Source organism: Gymnodraco acuticeps, unplaced genomic scaffold (genome assembly GCF_902827175.1).
Source record: "Gymnodraco acuticeps unplaced genomic scaffold, fGymAcu1.1, whole genome shotgun sequence".
Lineage (NCBI taxonomy): Eukaryota > Metazoa > Chordata > Actinopteri > Perciformes > Bathydraconidae > Gymnodraco > Gymnodraco acuticeps.
The window spans coordinates 948,831-966,689 of NW_022992357.1; the positions used below are offsets into that span (position 1 = coordinate 948,831).

The window sequence follows — 17,859 nt, forward strand, 5'->3', positions numbered from 1 at the left end:
TGTGACTCATTTTACATCACAAGATATCTAGCAACTGTACCTCAGCAATATCATCCTTCAGCAGGTTGTACTTCTCGATGTCAAAGCGTGTCCTTTTCACCCCCTTGTGGAAGAACAGCAGATACTGTCTGTCTCTAGCGTCGGGGTAAATATACTCCTACAGGTTATGGAGAAGCACAGATAGAGCAGTTTGTAAGAGAAACACGATTATCAGATCATATTGTCCATGTTCTGCTTGCTGTTACTTGGGTCAAATCCCAACACGGAGAAATGCAACATAAAATGGACTCTGTGTCCTTGGGAGTTAGAAGACAGCGGATATTAATGAATGCTTAGTGAAGGGCAACACTGCCACCAGACCAGCCTTGTAAATAGCTAAACATAATACTAATTAATGCAGGGTGCAGCTAAGAGAGAATTTCATTACCGTAATGCTTTGTTCTCTGGTTGCTCAAAGAGTTTCTGCAGAATGCCATAGAAGACAATTTCTCTAAAGGAATCGATAGTGTCACGTTATTTGGAGAGAGAAAAAACAAAACAGAACTGTTCCCACTAGGTTATAAATAGGATTAATGTGGTGATAACCTTACGATGAATCAGCTAAACCTTTAGGAGATGGATTTTTATTAATCCCTCGTGGGGAAATTGTTTCTCTGCATTTGACCCATCCTAGTGTTAGGAGCAGTGTGCTGCCATTTTGAATGGCGCCCGGGGAGCAGTGTAGGGAACGGTGCCTTGCTCAGGGACACCTCGGTAGCACTTAGTCTTGCCGGGACTTGAACTGGTGACCTTCCAGTTGCCAAGCCAAGTCCCTATCGACTTCGCCACCACCGCCCAGAGTGTATTTAGTATACATAATGTCATTAAATACAATTTATATAAGTTCAGATTGCTTTTTTTCATTGGCAAAAGTTAAGAGGAAGCATTACCTTATATTGGAAAAACCTGAGTTACAGACACTTTGGCCTTATTTGCTTTATTATATATTTTAAAGGGGCCCTATTATGCGTTTTTATAGGTTGTAATATAGGTTTTTATGAATGCCTGAAATGCCTCAATTGGAATCCTTTATTTACTTCCCAAACATAGTGGCAGCACTACATAACATTCGCCCTTCAGTTAGCAAGCACTACATCACATTGTACGCGATAGGCTAAGGGGTTGGCCAACTGTTGACCAATCACAACAGAGTCAGCCAGCTAACCAATCAGAGCAGACTGGGCTCTGGTTTCAGACAGAAGGGGAAAAGTAAGGCAAATAAATCACTTTGAACATTAAAGCATGTAAACATGTCAAAGCAGAGGCACAAAATACAATCATGAAACCTAAAGATTAGTAAAGTAGGGCCCCTTTAAATAGAATAGTCTGGATTTTTTAAGTGGGTTTATAGGGTGTACAAAGCCCTTCTAACTAAAGCTCCAAAGCGCACAGAGTACTTGTGCAATCACAATATGTATCTCCTTGCAGAACATGGCGGTTACTGCAACCATTAGTAAGATTGAGTAATTGTGTGACTTTGGTGAGTTCAAACCAATCCTTTAAATCTACAAAGTAACACAATAAGTAATACTACGCCTATGGACAAACACCTCATACAACCCCAGTTCACAACACCCACATAGCAAACAAGACAATCAATAATAGATTGTTAAGATTGATGTCATCATAACATTCCTCACCCTCACAGCAGCAGAAGATGCAATCAAACTTCACTTCAATCATTAATTATGCATACTGTATATATTGGTGTGTTTGTCTTGTTTATTTCTCACCTGGCGAGTAAGCACGTAGTAGGCGTACATGAACATGGCCGTGCCGTAGGTGATAAAGTAGGTGACGGGCTCCATGATATCCCAGGAGTACTCCCACCAGGTGAGTCGGGCCAGTACACCAAACTGGGTGGCCATGTACGCCATGCCACCCCACATCACCAAGGTGGTACGCCGCTCTGCCTTCCTATTCAGATCCACCCTCATCTGCACAGAAGTCAACAACAAGAAGAACAAAAGAGTCAGCTGGATCAAAAGGAAGTGGAGATGTATTGAAAATGTAGTGAGGAAGAAAGCATTATTGATTTTCAGCTGTAAAAAGAATAGAGGCCCAAGGCAGCCATGATTAGACCCTTCAGAGACCCTTATCCAAAATCAGGTTGGCTCAGCTAGTCAGACTTTGAGTGGTATTCCTTAAAGGCTGATTGGAAAAACGGCCTGATATCTTGAACTAATGCAGATGAGAGGAAATTCAGAGCAGCTCCTTTGGCTTTCACTGAGCAAATTGTTTAATTGCTAAGTCACCTTCAATTATTTAATTAACACTTGGTTGGCTGGTGAAAACCCTTGTGATTATTCATGAGTCTAGTAAAGAGGAGAAATGTACTTGTGTAACCAACAACACAAATATCAGAACAGTTGAACTTGTTAAGGAAGTCAGACCTTCTCTAAGGGGCGGAGTTCAGAGTTGAGGTCCTCAAGTCGTCCAATCAGCTCGCGTTCCTTGCTGAGTTGGTGCTCCTCAATGCGTAGGGTGGTGTAGAGCTGCTGCACCAGAAACTTGACGTCATTCAGCCTCTCTCCCTCTTCGTGGGGTAGTAGCTCTGAAGGAAATGCATTCACATAAACAGGCTTTAATACAACACATCTGATGGCAATAAAACAATTACTCTCCCCTAAATCTCTTTGACAGTCCTCACCTCTCCGTGGTGGTCGCACAAGGTGTGTGGTATCGTTGATGACAAGCTTGAAATCATCCAGCAGCAGGATGTCTATTCCTGTGGAGGAGGCGACCCTCGCTCCATCTGCAGAGAGAGACAAATGTGATGAAGGGGGCGGTGAGAAGAAGGAGCGCTGATGGGTAACCACTTCAAACACCCTCCACGTCTCTTGATAATCAGGCTGTCCGATTATCATGAGTGGAAAGGGAGGGCAGTTACACACTAAAGAGTAAGATCTCAAGTGTGTATATGAACAACCTGCTGGGGTAAATGGATGCAGCAGGAGTGTGTGTGTGTGTGTGTGTGTGTGTGTGCGTACCCGTGGAGTAGATGGCTACACGGTCGATGCCTCTGTCCTCGGCCTGGAGCTGTTGCAGGAAAACTCCCACACTGTCGCTGAGAGGCTTGAGGGTGAACTGACAGCGCTCTCGCCGGGACGGCAAACTGACTGAGATCACCGGCAGCCCATTCTGATACACCACTGTCACCTCTTTGAGGGGGGGGGGGGCACGCAAGAACATGACAATTTAAAATGACACCTGAAGGTGCAGATGAGCTATAATGATAACTCTGCTTCTAAACATAACAATGTTCAATGCATTTATTCAACGTAAAATAAATTATGTTAACCTAAATTCCTGTACTATGACCATATCTTTCACACATTGCCACACAATATATATTACTCATATAGGAGTAAAGAAAGCAGAAAATATTCACATTTATAAGCTAGAATCAGATTATTTGGACTTGGAAAATTACTCAAAAACAATAAATTGACAGAATAGTCAGCAATTATTAAAGTTGACATATAATAAACAAATGGATCTATGTTAGTAGCACTTACTGAGATTGTGTTAAATGCATACAGTATCTGCAAACTTATTCAGAATTATTCGTAAATCCTACATAAATCCTGATTCAACAGACTAAATCTCAAACATCAGTGCTCCCACACAATAAACAAAGAAATGCACTGACAGCTGTTTTTGCCAAAAAATAGGCATAATGTCGACTGTCAGTTGTTGAAAATCAATACGGCATAATATTGCTAACCTTTCCCTCATAGAGCTGTTATGTCGATTCCTTGATGCCAACTATTGATATTTGTTGCTCTCATAGGAAGACCTCCAAATGATGCGTATGTGCTGGGACTGACCATCAGGAAGACCCACAATGCATGAAATGTTTTGGTTTTTCATAGCAGCAACACAATAAGAAGAATGAAATGAATGAGTCCCTGGGACTGAACTGAATGTGTTTCCGTTTTAAGTGTGCAGTTCCTTCTGTGCTGTAGCACGACCCTAAGAACTTGTGTTTTATTTTTGAGTTTCTGCTTAGTGGCACTATATTTTTCTGTAATCCAGCTCTTATGGTGCGTAACCAAACTATGGTTATAATGAAGGCACACAGCTGTAGCCATTACCGTGCTGAATAGCCCCAAATGACAGAGCCACGAATCAATGGAGAGGGCTGTGAGTGTGTGTGTGTGTGTGTGTGTGTGTGTGTGTGTGTGTGTGTGTGTGTGTGGTGTGTGTGTGGTGTGTGTGTGTGTGTGTGTGTGTGTGTGTGTGTGTGTGTGTGTGTGTGTGTGTGGTGTGTGTGTGTGTGTGTGTGTGTGGTGTTGTGTGTGTGTGTGTGTGTGTGTGTGTGTGTGTGTGTGTGAGGTAGAGGTAGAGGTGATTTGAGCTGCCTTGTTGCTGCTGCACCCAACAATGTGTTCCTGCGTGCCCACCGCAGTGAATCAGCAGATCTGTGCTTGGGCTCAGAAGGGAATCAGCCGGCAAGGGCCTCTTGACCATGTTCAAAGACGCAGAGATGCAGACATTTTATTTCATCCCACTCCTCTGTTATGGTGACAATTTGAAACCTTGTCCCCAGTGTCACAGCTGCACCTGTTCCCTTTCTCCTCAGGCACACTGCTTAAAGTGTGAAGGTCCTATCCTACATTTATCAAGGAGCACTTTTAAAAACCAGCATGTTCTGCAGTGCTGCCTCCTCCTCTCACCCCCACTTCTCTCCTCCTCCCTCTGGTTAACGCTCTCCATCTCTCCTGCCTCTCACACAGATGAGCAGATGCTACCCCGAGACAGATTCCATATGAATGAGTTCTGGATGTTAATTCCAAACAAGCCTCGGGTCGTTGTCTGATCAATGCGGAATTCTTTTAATAACAGAGCTCATTTATCTCGAGCGAGGAGAAAGAGGCTGGATTTGGGGGAAATCCTTGATATTGCTGGTGTGGACAGAAATAAGGTGGATGAACTAGGATGAGGACTTACCGTCTGGAGTGGCGGAGGAACACAACAGTCTCTGGCCGTGCCATGTGGGGGCGCCCCTCCAAACCTGCAGGCAGAAAGAGAGAAGGGCAGAAAGCTGTTATTTTCCATTTGTACACAGATATTTTATATCTAATGTTAAGTGTGACACTCGGCAACATGACTTTACTCTGTCCCGTTTACTTCTCTGATTCTCAATGTGCAGGACTGACTGTGTATTACGTTACAAAATGGCTTCCCTTTGTGTAAGTTTCTAGAAATGTTCAGACATTCAGGCCCCACCCAAGAAGTGCAGATCCAACTGCAGCTTCTCGGAAATATTTTACAAAGGGGATGACGCATAAAAAAAACCCACGTCTAAATACACCAGTACTCGGGCACAGAAAAACCCCACTTGGAGGAATCCACCACAGTGGGAGACACACTACAGAGAAGGCAGCCAAATGCAGCATGAATGTATCTCAGTATAAATTCTCCAGTTGTGTCACAGCCTGGAGTTAGCGAGTGTGTGAGGGAGGGGGGAGGGAGGAAAGAAGGAATACGAACAGAGGAGCAGAGCTTGGGGAAACCCTCTTTTTTTTCTTCTGTTGCTAGTGTACACCCAGCAAAGTAGGAGTGTCGGCACATGCTTCGAATTACAGGACTCGTCACGTTTTATGCTGAGCGGCGATGAAGCATTATCGTGCTGCCAGATCTCCTCACACTACACAGAAAGATCAGAGATGAGGATATCGAAAAGAAGAAAGAATGCCAGGGGGCGAAAACAGAGATTCATTTTTAGTTATGTGCACAAACGCAGACACAATTTGCTTTTACACCTAAAAAAAAGGATTGGTTTCTCTTCCAATTTGTCGTGGTTTGAGACACCGTAGTTCTGCAAATGAATATGTTAACACATACGTTCTCCTATGAGAGCAGAGCATCAACCACTAAATCACACATTCATTAACCTTTCAATCTCTGGAGGAACAGGGCGTCTTGCACACTGTCAATGCTTTAAAACAGATGGTTAACAGATTTATGACATGCACACAATCTGACTGTCACTCAGTCAAAATCCAATGTTCTTCACTAACATATCCTTTAAGACCCAAGACACTGACAGTTATCCCAGGGGAGAGCAGGTGTACGTATGCGGGATGTGTGCACTGAAGTGTATATGCTGTCACTGCGAACATATGCTCCCTGGAATCAGAGAAGTAAGCAAAACACAAGCTACCTGAATACCTGTCTACCTATCACGGCATTTATTCACTAGGCAGCCAGAAAATGGTGGACCACCGCAGTACAGATGTCCTGTGATACATGCGGCAACAAAGGAAACTCAAGGTGCTATATCCATCGTATGACACATGAGAGGGCACAGTGACTGCATGGACCTCAACAAGTATATCATGTTTCATTGGCGGGTCACATTTCTATAGTATTCTCAAAGCCTTGTATGGTTCATCCTACAATACAGGCAGACAGTGTTCAACTGTATGCAAAATTGACAAAATACGATATGTCAGGGAAATCAAGCATCTACCTGACAAACACAGCCGCCAATCAAACACTCTTGGTTAAAGTCCAGGATTTCGATCAGGGAATGTGTCTGCCAATCATCTCATCTCCGTTGTGGAGGGGTCAATGTTAAGATAAACACAAACAACTGTCCCTTAGAACCATGAAAAATGCTGTGAATTGTCAATAGCTGCCAATGACTGATATGAATTAGTAACGAGGTGCTAACCAGTCTGTTGTCAGCTCTAGATCTTCTTCACTGCTGTTTTCATCATCCTCAATGCAACACTGCCTATGCGCCACACAGAGGCTCAGTGAGGGGCCACAGGCGGAGTGCTTGCTGATATACACATTTGTAGTGTTCTTGCTGCATCAGAAATCAAACGATTCTTGAAAACTTTATTTTCTATTTTTGTAAAAAGCAGAGATTAGAAAATGTGAAAAAAATATCTGCAGCAGTGATGCAGATCCACTTTAAAACCGAGCTCCAGAGATATGTATGTGTCCTCACTTCAGGATTGTTAAACTTGTGTCTTTTCCAAACCATCAGGCCAAAGACGACAGATGTGTGTGTGTGTGTGTGTGTGTGTGTGTGTGTGTGTGTGTGTGTGTGTGTGTGTGTGTGTGTGTTTGTTTGTGTGTGTCCTAAATGAGAATGCTAAATGATGTCCCGTGGCACCAAGCAGAGCCCAAACAGGCTGCTGATCAGATGACATGCTGAGAGAGGCGTTTTGGCCGGTCTGGAATATCTGCACAGTCTGCACTGCTCCGCTCGTTCATTAACTTCAGCTGCTTGAAGCCTGGCGGAAAGATGTCGCCAAAATACCCTCAACATCCCCTCCTCATCCCCACAAATAGGGGGTTGGTTTGCATGTACACCCATTAGCAGAATTACATGTACGTGTGAATGTACCTCTGTGTGCAGGTGGTGTGTGTGTGTTTGTGTCCACCCGTCTGTTCACCAGCCTGTGTGTCAGCGGTAGTTGCAGAACGCTTGAGCGAGACCCCCCCCCCCTCCCCTCCTCCTTCTATTCCTCGGCACACAGCCACTGAAAGGCTGCCTGAAATATTTAACAGCGAAGCAGCAGTCAATAGCACAGCAACCTTGGAATCAATGTCATACGGGGTAAGAGAGGGAGAGAGTAAGAAAACGGGCAATCGACATCGGCTTTGGAAGATGGACAGATGAGCTGCAGGAGTGAAAGAGGTGTGGAGGAGGAGAGGAGAGAGGATGCAAGGATAAATGGAGCGGCAGCAAGGGAGCGATGGAGAGAAATGAAGACTGGAGTAAAACGGTGTGATTCACAAAGTGCATTTCTAACCATGTGCTGCGTACACTGTACCCTGCAGCAGACACAGAAACGTGACTGTACCGTGTGAGTAGTATGGTGGCAAGAAAAGAGAGATGAAGGGAAACAGAGGAAGGGAGGGAGAGATGAGAAGAGAAGAGAGAGTGTGATGAAAAGCAGAGGGAGCGAGGACAGGAGCAGTAGACTTGCTGGGAGGAGAGGAGGGGGGTGGGGGGGGACTGCTGATCACTGCAGTAAAGGAATCCCTCGTCTAGAAAGGGGGGTTGCCCCTCGTATTCACCCACCCTCCCTCCCTCCATCCCTCCCTTACTCACACTGAATCCTGGTGTGCTAGTTTTGATCTACTCTCAATTCTCATCTGCACTGCGCTTTAATTTCCTCTGCATCTCATCATACCACGTGTTTCCTTCAAATAAAAAATGAACAATCCTCCATTTCAAACCCGCTTTCGTACATGCAAAGCCCACGGGGACCCAATAAATCAAACAATATTATCTGTGGGAGAGGAAAATACATTTGATACACTGAGGAAAATATAAAGCTTCTGAGTAGAGGTCCATACTGAGTCCTTCCCTGCTCTCACGTAACGTAGATACAATATGGATCTGCAGTAAAGATAAATCATGCTGAGAGTACAACAACGTAGCAATTGCACAAAGAGGTGCCAGGAAAAAAGAAAATCCACACATCATATAAACCCAGGGAGGGATCGGCACACAACCTTTGAGAGTGAAGCCGCTGCAGCTCTGCCTACTATCAATATCTCCCTATGTGCAAACGTTTCTCTTTGCAGGGTCAAATTCCAGCAACACGACTCAGATCCTTGCTCTCATTTCAGTTCAGATTATGTGTGTGGAGAAATGTGCACAATTTACCAGTCTCCACCTCCTGTTAGCAGAGCAGCTCTCAGTGTGGACTGCCAGTGTTGTTCAGCCAAAGCTAAAAACAAACTGGGTTATTTTAGCACATCTCGGCATGAGTCAAAAATATATGACGTCTTGTTTTTATGTTAGAATTCTCTATTTAGCTAGAACCCACTATGTATACAGTAGATTTTTTCATAGCTATCCCAACGGCCGTGTCACCACCTGTCAATCATCTTAAACTGGATGCTGGTTATATGAAAGATGATATCATACAGTGCTTCTCAAAGTGTGGTCCGCGGACCACTGGTGGTCCGTGAGCGCCCCCTAGTGGTCCGTGAGTATATTGGTAAAATTTCACATTTTAAATAAATACATTTTAAGTTTTTCGCACTCTCGCGGGAATATCTCCGCAATGGAACGAGCTTAAGTTTCACTTTCGATTGCATGATATAGCCCAGATAAGCACCTTCATCACACATGTTGCCACTTGTTTGTACAATTTTCAGGCGATTTGTAAAAAACGATGTGTTTTTGGATATTTGTGGAGTTAGGTGGTCCGCGAGTGTTTTTTTATTGGTTAAGTGGTCCTTGGTATGAAAAAGTTTGAGAAAAACTGTCATACACTAATGTTTTCATAGTCTGTTTGGACATTATGCACATGGAGGACTTTTCAACCTTTAATGCCTTACTTTAAGTTTACTTTTTGTAAACTGTTTATTACTTTTAGGCAGTGGCGAACCGTCAGGGCCTTCAAGGTATTCAGAGAATACCCTGGAACACTCAGATAAAACAAACAAAAAATCGATTTAATTATATAAATAAAATGTATGTAAAATGAATAAATGAGAATTGTATCTGTGTTGTTGATCTGTAATATTACAGTGTTACGTTGATTTGTTTGTCCTTCTCGGACCATGCACTACGCATTTCAGTGGTTTTGTGTTAGAAAAGAAAGAAACCAATCAGATCTTGTTCTGGGTCTCTGGGTAGAATATCCTTCAACCAAGGTATTCTACATCCTTGATAGGATGCCCTGGCCGTTGCACTGAATGAGAAAGTACGTTTGGACTGACAGTTTGATCAACCAATCAAATATTGATTTGTAGCCAATGGGCGTATTCTTTCAGAGTTTCCCTCGGTTCCAGGGTATTCTAGAAGGCCCGCTAGTTAACTGGCTCGAGACCGAGGATCTATGCGACGAAGCAATTCATGCCGTTTTATTGTTTTTAATGTTGAAACGACAAGTGCAACAGGTGAAGATGAAGTTGTTGCGGAATTGTTGTGAGTACCATTTTCAAGACGACAATTCAGTGAAAAGACGGACATTATAATGCCGCGGAGGGGGCGGCGGCGGGTGTGTGTGTGTGTCTACAGAAGGTCCAGTTGTGATAGACACGGTTCGCCACTGCTTTTAGGATATATCCCAAACATATATCTATTACTTTTAGCGAACTCTAGATCTTTCTGTTCTATTCTAACTTCTGTTAATTCTGCTTCACAGCAACACCAAGCTAGTGTTTAAGTGTAACAGCTGACTCAAAATAGAGATATATACCTTTCAATCAAATCATGATATCTATTTGACAAAATGTATTGAGCTCTGGCAACTACAGAAGTTGTCAACACATAGCATATATACACACTGCCACTTCTTTTAGCTTTGTTGTAATGACTGGATCTGAACACAAAATGACAGCAGTTTTAAAAAATCCTTTTTTGCTCATAATACACCCTTTTATTTTTCCAGAAACACCACAGGGAAGATTATGTGTGCCAAGCATGATATAACAATGTGTGTGTAACAGACACCAGCGCTGACATAATTCCCATTTCATGGCAGCCTCAGAGGAGGGAAAACACTGGAATTTCTCTTCACAACGCCTACATCTATCTCTGTGCTAATGCCTTGTCCCGGGTCAGATAACACTGCAGCTATTCAAAGTCGTTCAGGAAATAATTCATGGATACCTCACCCTTGTCAATAGAGCAAATACTATAAATCTAATGTATGCATACATGTATCTAAATCATCTTTTAAAATATTTTCAATTCCTTTCCCTGGTGTACAAAAGGATGGATTTACAATCTAAGGAGCTGAGATCAATTTTCACATGACCCAATCGTTTGAGATAAAGCTAGTTTCAGAGGGGGGGGGGGCAGTTCTCCATCATGCTACTCTACCATGACATGGTCAAGGTGGGGTCAATGGGAGGTTACTGTATATAAAATAAGTGCTGGGAAAGATCAATATAAGTAGTGCGTTGAGGACAGACAGAGGCCATATAGTGAGAACACCCTACATTTATCAAGAGGTGTACCAAAAATCTGATAAAAAAACAATAAATTGACCACCTTAACTGAACAGAGTTCCAATAATCAGCTGTGACAATCCGCTGACTCAACTTAAAGCATTATTTCCATGTGGATTGTGAAGGATACGAGAATGAGATTGATGATATATTAAATTGAAAATAAACGGTGTCTTTCATTTGTGCTGCTGAAAGGGATTTGTGTTGACGATGCTCTTATTCATTAAACCAGTGAGAGTTCTTTTGGATCCTTGAGTTACTAGTTTAATTGCCGTTTTATAGCACATTAAGAGACTGCTGACTGAGACTGTTTAATTTCCTCTGGTGTGCAGTATTTTTTGAGGAATAATTAAAGATCAATTTGAATTAGAAAACATTTTTTTAATTTGATATAATTACTTAAAATATGCATAACATTTTCATTAACTTACAACAAAAGGGAGCAAATAAGAAATAGGAAAAAAACAAAACAATGTAAGTGTTTTTCTTCTGTTAATTGATAAATTGTATAAATGTAAGAAGATTCTAAAAATGTCAATCATAATTTCCCAGAAGACGGAGTAACATCTCGAAACATATTGTTTGTCACACAAATAGCCGGAAAATGCCGAAAAACAGAATTGCCATAAACTAGGGCAAAAGTTATTTAATTTGACAAAGAATGTAGCTCATATATCAAGTAATACAAGTGTTCTGTTAAAGTCATATGGGGCGATGCAGTATGGCTGATGAGTCCACTTTAATATCTCACAGCTCTGCCGCATGGCGCCTCTCCCCCCTCCACTCTCCCCTTGCTCCGGGGGCGAGGTCCTTCCCACTCAGCTCCTTGCTGCCCACACTTCCATCGTGGGGTTAACTAGTTGAAAAGCAGAACTGCGCCCGTTCAAAGGCACTCACAATCCACAGCACGCACGCACCCACATTCCCGCCCCCTCAGAAACAGACAAAAGCACATATACACCTAGATAAGGCGGGCACTCCGCAGTTGCAACAGAAGAAAGTGGATTTGAGTACAGTGTAATAAGAAGAATCATTTCCCCCATCACAGCACCCAACAGCTTATGTAACCAAAGAAAACGCCGCCTTTTCTCTCGCCTGTGTTCCTCGTCTGGTAAAAGCCATTAACAGATATGAAATCTGTAGGCACATTCTTGAAAAGGCACAGTATTAAGTAATCTCCACTCACACATTTGAGAGGGAAACGGTGAGAAAGCACAGCGCGAACGACAGAAAGCCTGTAAGCAATCTGACCTCCCCACTGCAATGCAGAGTTGATAGTTAAAACAACCTTCCCTGATAAGAACATTTCAAACATCAAGACTGCACACTAAGTTAGAGCAAGATCTAAATAATTCCTGCTTAATCTTTCATTCCATTTCAATAAATTGCCTTTTAGACACTGGAAATGCTTTGATTAATTAATGCCAGCTCATGACTTGCTTAATCCATGGGATAAAATCTCACCTGTGAATTAATTCGTTTCTACGACACACTTCAGTAAGATCCTGACAACACAGTGGGTGTTTCTCAATGTCGAGGAAAGCTACTCCAGAGCCACTATTTCAAGGATACTACGTCATTGAGTCCCGCCGAAGGACTGTTCCAATGTCCAGGATACTTGGAATTCTACCGAGGCCGGCGCTCGCGTATGACGCACACCTGCACACCTGTTAGCCTGTTCCACAATTCTTCGTTTTCGGAGGCTAGGAAGGATTCTTGCCTCGCTTCTGAAGCAACTGACTCGGAGGTACATGTGCTACCAAGCAAGACTCCTCGACATTGAGAAACACCCTGGGACCTGATGCATTACTAAACAGCAGTGCAGGCTATCACGCCTGAGATTAAAGGATAGCCAGGGCCGTTGAGCTTCACGGCTCTTTTGGACTCGATCCGTCCAAGGGGCAGAATCTGCTTTCTCTGACTTCCTCAGGTCACTTTAGAGATCAGAACAGTGCAGAATTTCTAAATTGTGTTTGCATGCATAATGCATAGGCAGTATGTGTGTGTGTGGTCAGTCTGCATGCCCTATTGCTCATACACCAGATGGCACTAGCTGCTTGTGTCAGTGGTAATTTCTGTGCAGGTCACGCAACACTCAGCGCCTCACTTACTGTAGCAGGCTACGTGAACTCCTTGCTCCTTATCCTTTTAGTATTTTCTCCCCCACTCCCTCTTGCTTAAGAAGAATTTTTTCTTTGAAGGTAATTGAGACCTTACTTTAAAGAATGAATGCATATCCAGGATTGAACTACGCAAACTACACTCGTCCGATCTGATCCAAACAACCCTGATTAAGCCTCAAGAGTGTTAAAAGGTGCCCGCAGCTCCAACACATCACACATATCAGAACAATCAATGCTGCTGAATAAGCACTTCTTATCATCCTTGCTTTCTTTCTCCTCCTCCTAGCACCTCTTGTGTCCTTAGAAGCCTCCAACCATTAGAATTATCCTCTTGGAAATCACACCTCTGAGAGCTGAGCTGCATTTTGCACTAACATTCCCCATTGTCATGAGATGCTTTAATTATCGTAGAAGATAAAACACTTGTTTTGAATTGAGAAATAAAGTACCTCCCATTTGTTATTTCGACAGCGCAGTAGTGGTCACAGAGGACCACTACTGCGCTGTCGAAAGCGCTTTCTTGTTTCTGCTGTAGCTGCTCACTGCGGTGGGGAAACAGCAACATTCTACAGAAGGACGGAGCAAGGTTTGGCCTCCGGATAGTTTGTCAAACTGCCATGATTTCTCGGTGTGACAGAAATATTGGTATAACCTGTTCATTAACGAGGCACAAAACACAACTTTCAAAATTGATTTCTTCTCCAAAAACAATTCCCTCCAGGACTCAAAGTTCAAGAACACTTATTAAAACCCACATTGAATGAAATATCATGTTCAGGGCATTAGTTCTAGGTCACCGCTTTATCTCACATCTGGGATGCTGAAGGCTACAAGATGCTCCACTTCTCCCTCAGCTGCCTGCTTCATCTCCTGGCTTGCTTTAATGGTGTGACCCTCAAATAATGCTTTGTCAAAGAGCCCAAAAAACTAACTTTGTACCAATTTAATTGTCAGGCAAGCTCTGAAGTTATGAAAACACCTTTTATCTATGTTTCTAAGTGTATTTTTGAAGGTTTCTTCATAATAGATAACAGAGATATCCTTGAGAAGTCACACTGAATATGAAAACATGTGCATCATAACGGGTATTCAGAAACGACTGAGATATGACATTTCTGATACACATAACAGCATAACACATAACAGCCCCTGAGGGCCCCTGAGGGCTTTAAAGTACCTTTAAATAAAATGCCAAATTCCTTAGTTTGCCATACTTCACATTTTCTATAAACCTTTTTATTTCTTTTAAGTTTTTAAGAATTAAGACTGTTCACTTTTGGGGTTTGATTGAGTATTTGAAAGAATACTGGTAGGGACTGACCAATTCATTGTCAGATGTCGATGATTTATAAAACGTTGACTACAGTATGGAAGACAAAATAAGCAAATTATAGATGGCAAATTGATACATTATTGGATCATCAGGACAAAATACATAAGACATAATGTATCCCTAGTAATTACCTTTCAAATATGAACACTTTAATACATTCTCACCCTGAGAACCATAGAAGGATGCAGGGTATTTGCATAACCCAATTGTTAGATAATATGACAGCAGATTCCATAAATGGTCAAGAAGCAGCGAGTAGAGCGTTGTTTTCCAATATTCCCTTGATGCTCCCTTCATGATGAGACCATGAGAGGGGACAGGGCAGCCAACTCACAGACCCCAGTCATTTCCTCTTGAGCTGTTATTTATGGAGCTGGGGAGCTTTTTGAGAAACTTTGATCGTGCTCTCCGTGTGTCTGTGTGATTTTCTATCCAGCAGTGTCCCTCTGTCATGACTAGGACTGTAGAGGTACACATTATATCAAAGCATGGCTAAAATTGCCCAATAAATCAATGCAGCAGTATCCAACTATCAATCTGCAGCATTAGCTGTCTGGCCTCATCAGTAGATGGCCTTGGAGAGAATAAGAGCTGAAACTGAATCCACAGAATCGTGACTCGCTGGTCTCTCGGCTGTGTCAGCAGGTCTGTCACAGTTTACTCTGCAGCGGTCCACATGGACATATAGCATGCAGACATGCCAAGGCTAAAACAGGGCTAATGAAGACCACTCCCAATACAGACTGGCCCAGGTACTGCTGAAGTTGAGTTTGCCGCATAACAACTGTCTCAGACACAGCACAATACACACAGATGTCTATGCTACAATGGCCTCAATCTTTGAAACGAGAATGGAGATTTTCTAGTCTAGAGCTACAAAAAGTAGTCAATTTTACAGAAAAAAAAAAGACATATTACATTTTTGGAGAATCATGTAATGGATTTTTCTCCCAGGATATATTCTGTGCGGGTCCAAATTTAGCTGGAGCTAATTTTCACTTGGCACATTCACTGCTCAACCCTCTGCTATGCATGGAGAGACTGTAAACCACATGACTTCTCCGTGCAGTCTGCAGCTGCTCTTTTGACCTGAGCTAAGCACTGTTTCTGTGCTCGACAGTTGGTGTTTAACATCATGAATGACAATGGAAAGAAAGTTGAGAGTGAGAATAACTTGTCCTCACTTACTATGTTGACTGTAGTTTTAGACAGAAAACAGAGGCTCAATGTCCCCTGAATAAGCTGAGTTGACCTTTTTGTCAGTAGCAACCAAGTTTAGCATGTTCCAGGTTAGCTTGTTAGCAGCTACATAAAAGAAAGAAAAAAATGCAATATCCAAATCCTGCCAACCAAAGGGACTCTATTTCATCACATACACACATGGGCATGAGCTCTCGCCCACTGGTGCCTCACACTTGATCCACAAGCAAACAAGTCAATGACTAGTTAGCTATCAACACGGTGATAAACACGGCACCTGGTACATGGACAAACGAAAACAAATGAAAAAGTGCCAACAGTAAATACATAGCCTATCAACACATGTATTAAGGACATTTCTGAATTTGAATGAAATAAAGTGAAGCAACACGATAAAGTGTTTCAGTTAGACTAAGGTATTCTATTAACTGAAGTAAATTCATAGGAAGTGAAAACAGTACATTTGTGTTGCCCATTGAGCTGGTGCTGTCACACAGACCTAGAGACTCTGCTTGTGTGCCACGCTGCCACAAATGCTTAATTGTTCAGCCAGCAGAAGGTACAATGTCTATTTCAGTGCCCTACTTCAGATCAAATGATGTTGGTATTTAAATAATGCTGATTATTTGTGGAAAACTATTTAGAGATTGACATTCATAGGTTATTTTCTAAGAAAGACACTAAGTCTATTCTTTTGGTTGGGTCCCACTTGTCTCATAGTTATAATAACAACAAATGATTCACTCCAGGCCATTCGCAACAAGCCAAGGGGCCATGTGGGGGAGCAGCACGCTCTAGCACAGACTTTGGAATGTTTGCAGTAATAAGGAAGGAAAACAGACCAGGGTCTATCATTCTGCACACCTAGAGGGCCAAGGGAATGGAAGCCGCCTGTTTTTTAGATCTCAACGGGTCATGGATCTCGAACCCTTCTCCCTGCTGCGTGTAATGTCACGGCCCCCTCCTCTACTAGCTCTAGGGGCCATGACAAACACACCACCCTGACTCACAGACCAGACAGGGGCCGGAAAAATGACTAAAACACTGTGCAATTAATTAAGCTTCTATCACTCCCGGATCAGACTGCATAACTGATGGTGAATGTGTTAAAGATCGTCACCATCCTCTCTTCTCTTGCCTCGAGCTCCCCCTCTCTCATCTTTGCCGTTTAATCTCCGCTAAATGACATCATGACCTAAAATTGAAGTGAGCTAGTCAGACTCCCTAATGCCCAGACAAAAACGCTGTCACCATATCTCTCTGTCCTCCTGCTCACATTCACAATATCTTAATCCTCATCTTTAAATGCGGCCCATTGTGGCACCCAATTATTTCCGGTTTGAATCTCATTTAATTCTCCATCTTTCATAAGGGCCTCTGCTATTGCACGACCCCCCGCTGCTATTGTTCCTGCCCATTTCCCTCTCCCCCTCACTGCACGCGTCAGTCTAGCTTGGATGTCGGAGAATGAGCGGAGGCAAGGGCAAAAAGTGTCCCCGACGTGTTGCCTCCCACGACAGACTAACTAGCTTCCTGTGGATGTTTCCAAGCTAATTCAAGTGATTTGGGTATCTAGAGGCAAAACATCTTCCTTTTTTTGTAACAGATGTTAATAATATGTATGTTGAGTTACCCTCTAAGGGCTACCATTACAACAAATTAGTCACTTCAGGGCTTCAGTGTGATCGGAGTGCCTTCGGCGTCACCTCTGGCAAGCAACCAGACACAGCAGGGGGTCGGCTTGATCACCGGAATGCAGAAATCCTTTGAAGGAAACACTTCATCACTCACAAATCGTATCAAGTGTTTCATTTGGAGTTATTTTTGTTGTTTGTTGTATTTTATAATGATACGCAGATTATATAATGTTACACTATTTCTTCGGAACTAAATCCAGCAGATATGTTTTGCTGTCTAAAATATCAGCTGTAAATGTCATCTCGTCTCCTCTGCTTCTCAAATTTAAATGCCAAGGCTTTTCTGCAGAATCAACATTTTTCAGAAATTCAAGCAGTCTCTTCATTTTACACGCACATAAATAATATAGTCATAACACGATTAAAGCAGCAATGCAGGTAAACTGAAGCCCACAATAAATATTAAATCCTGACTGTGTGATTGTGCTTAGAATAACATTATCAATTCAAAGATAACAGAGAAGTTATTTATATTCAGATGCCTTGTGTTGAAAAGTGCTATATAAATAAACTTGCCTTCAACATAGCT

At 42.6% G+C, this 17,859-nt stretch overlaps 1 protein-coding gene across 2 annotated transcripts in view; it reads right to left on the bottom strand.

Annotated features, from left to right (window-relative positions):
- The window catches only part of mcu (mitochondrial calcium uniporter), a 55,725-nt gene that overhangs the window by 3,905 nt on the left and 33,961 nt on the right, over positions 1-17,859 (bottom strand). For both annotated transcript variants that reach the window (XM_034209743.1, XM_034209744.1), the window contains exons 3-8: positions 4,993-5,056; positions 3,030-3,200; positions 2,690-2,794; positions 2,433-2,593; positions 1,773-1,976; positions 41-157 (exon numbers count right to left, since the gene is read on the bottom strand). In XM_034209743.1, coding sequence (XP_034065634.1) covers positions 41-157; positions 1,773-1,976; positions 2,433-2,593; positions 2,690-2,794; positions 3,030-3,200; positions 4,993-5,056 — 822 coding nt within the window. The remainder of the gene's footprint in view (positions 1-40; positions 158-1,772; positions 1,977-2,432; positions 2,594-2,689; positions 2,795-3,029; positions 3,201-4,992; positions 5,057-17,859) is intronic.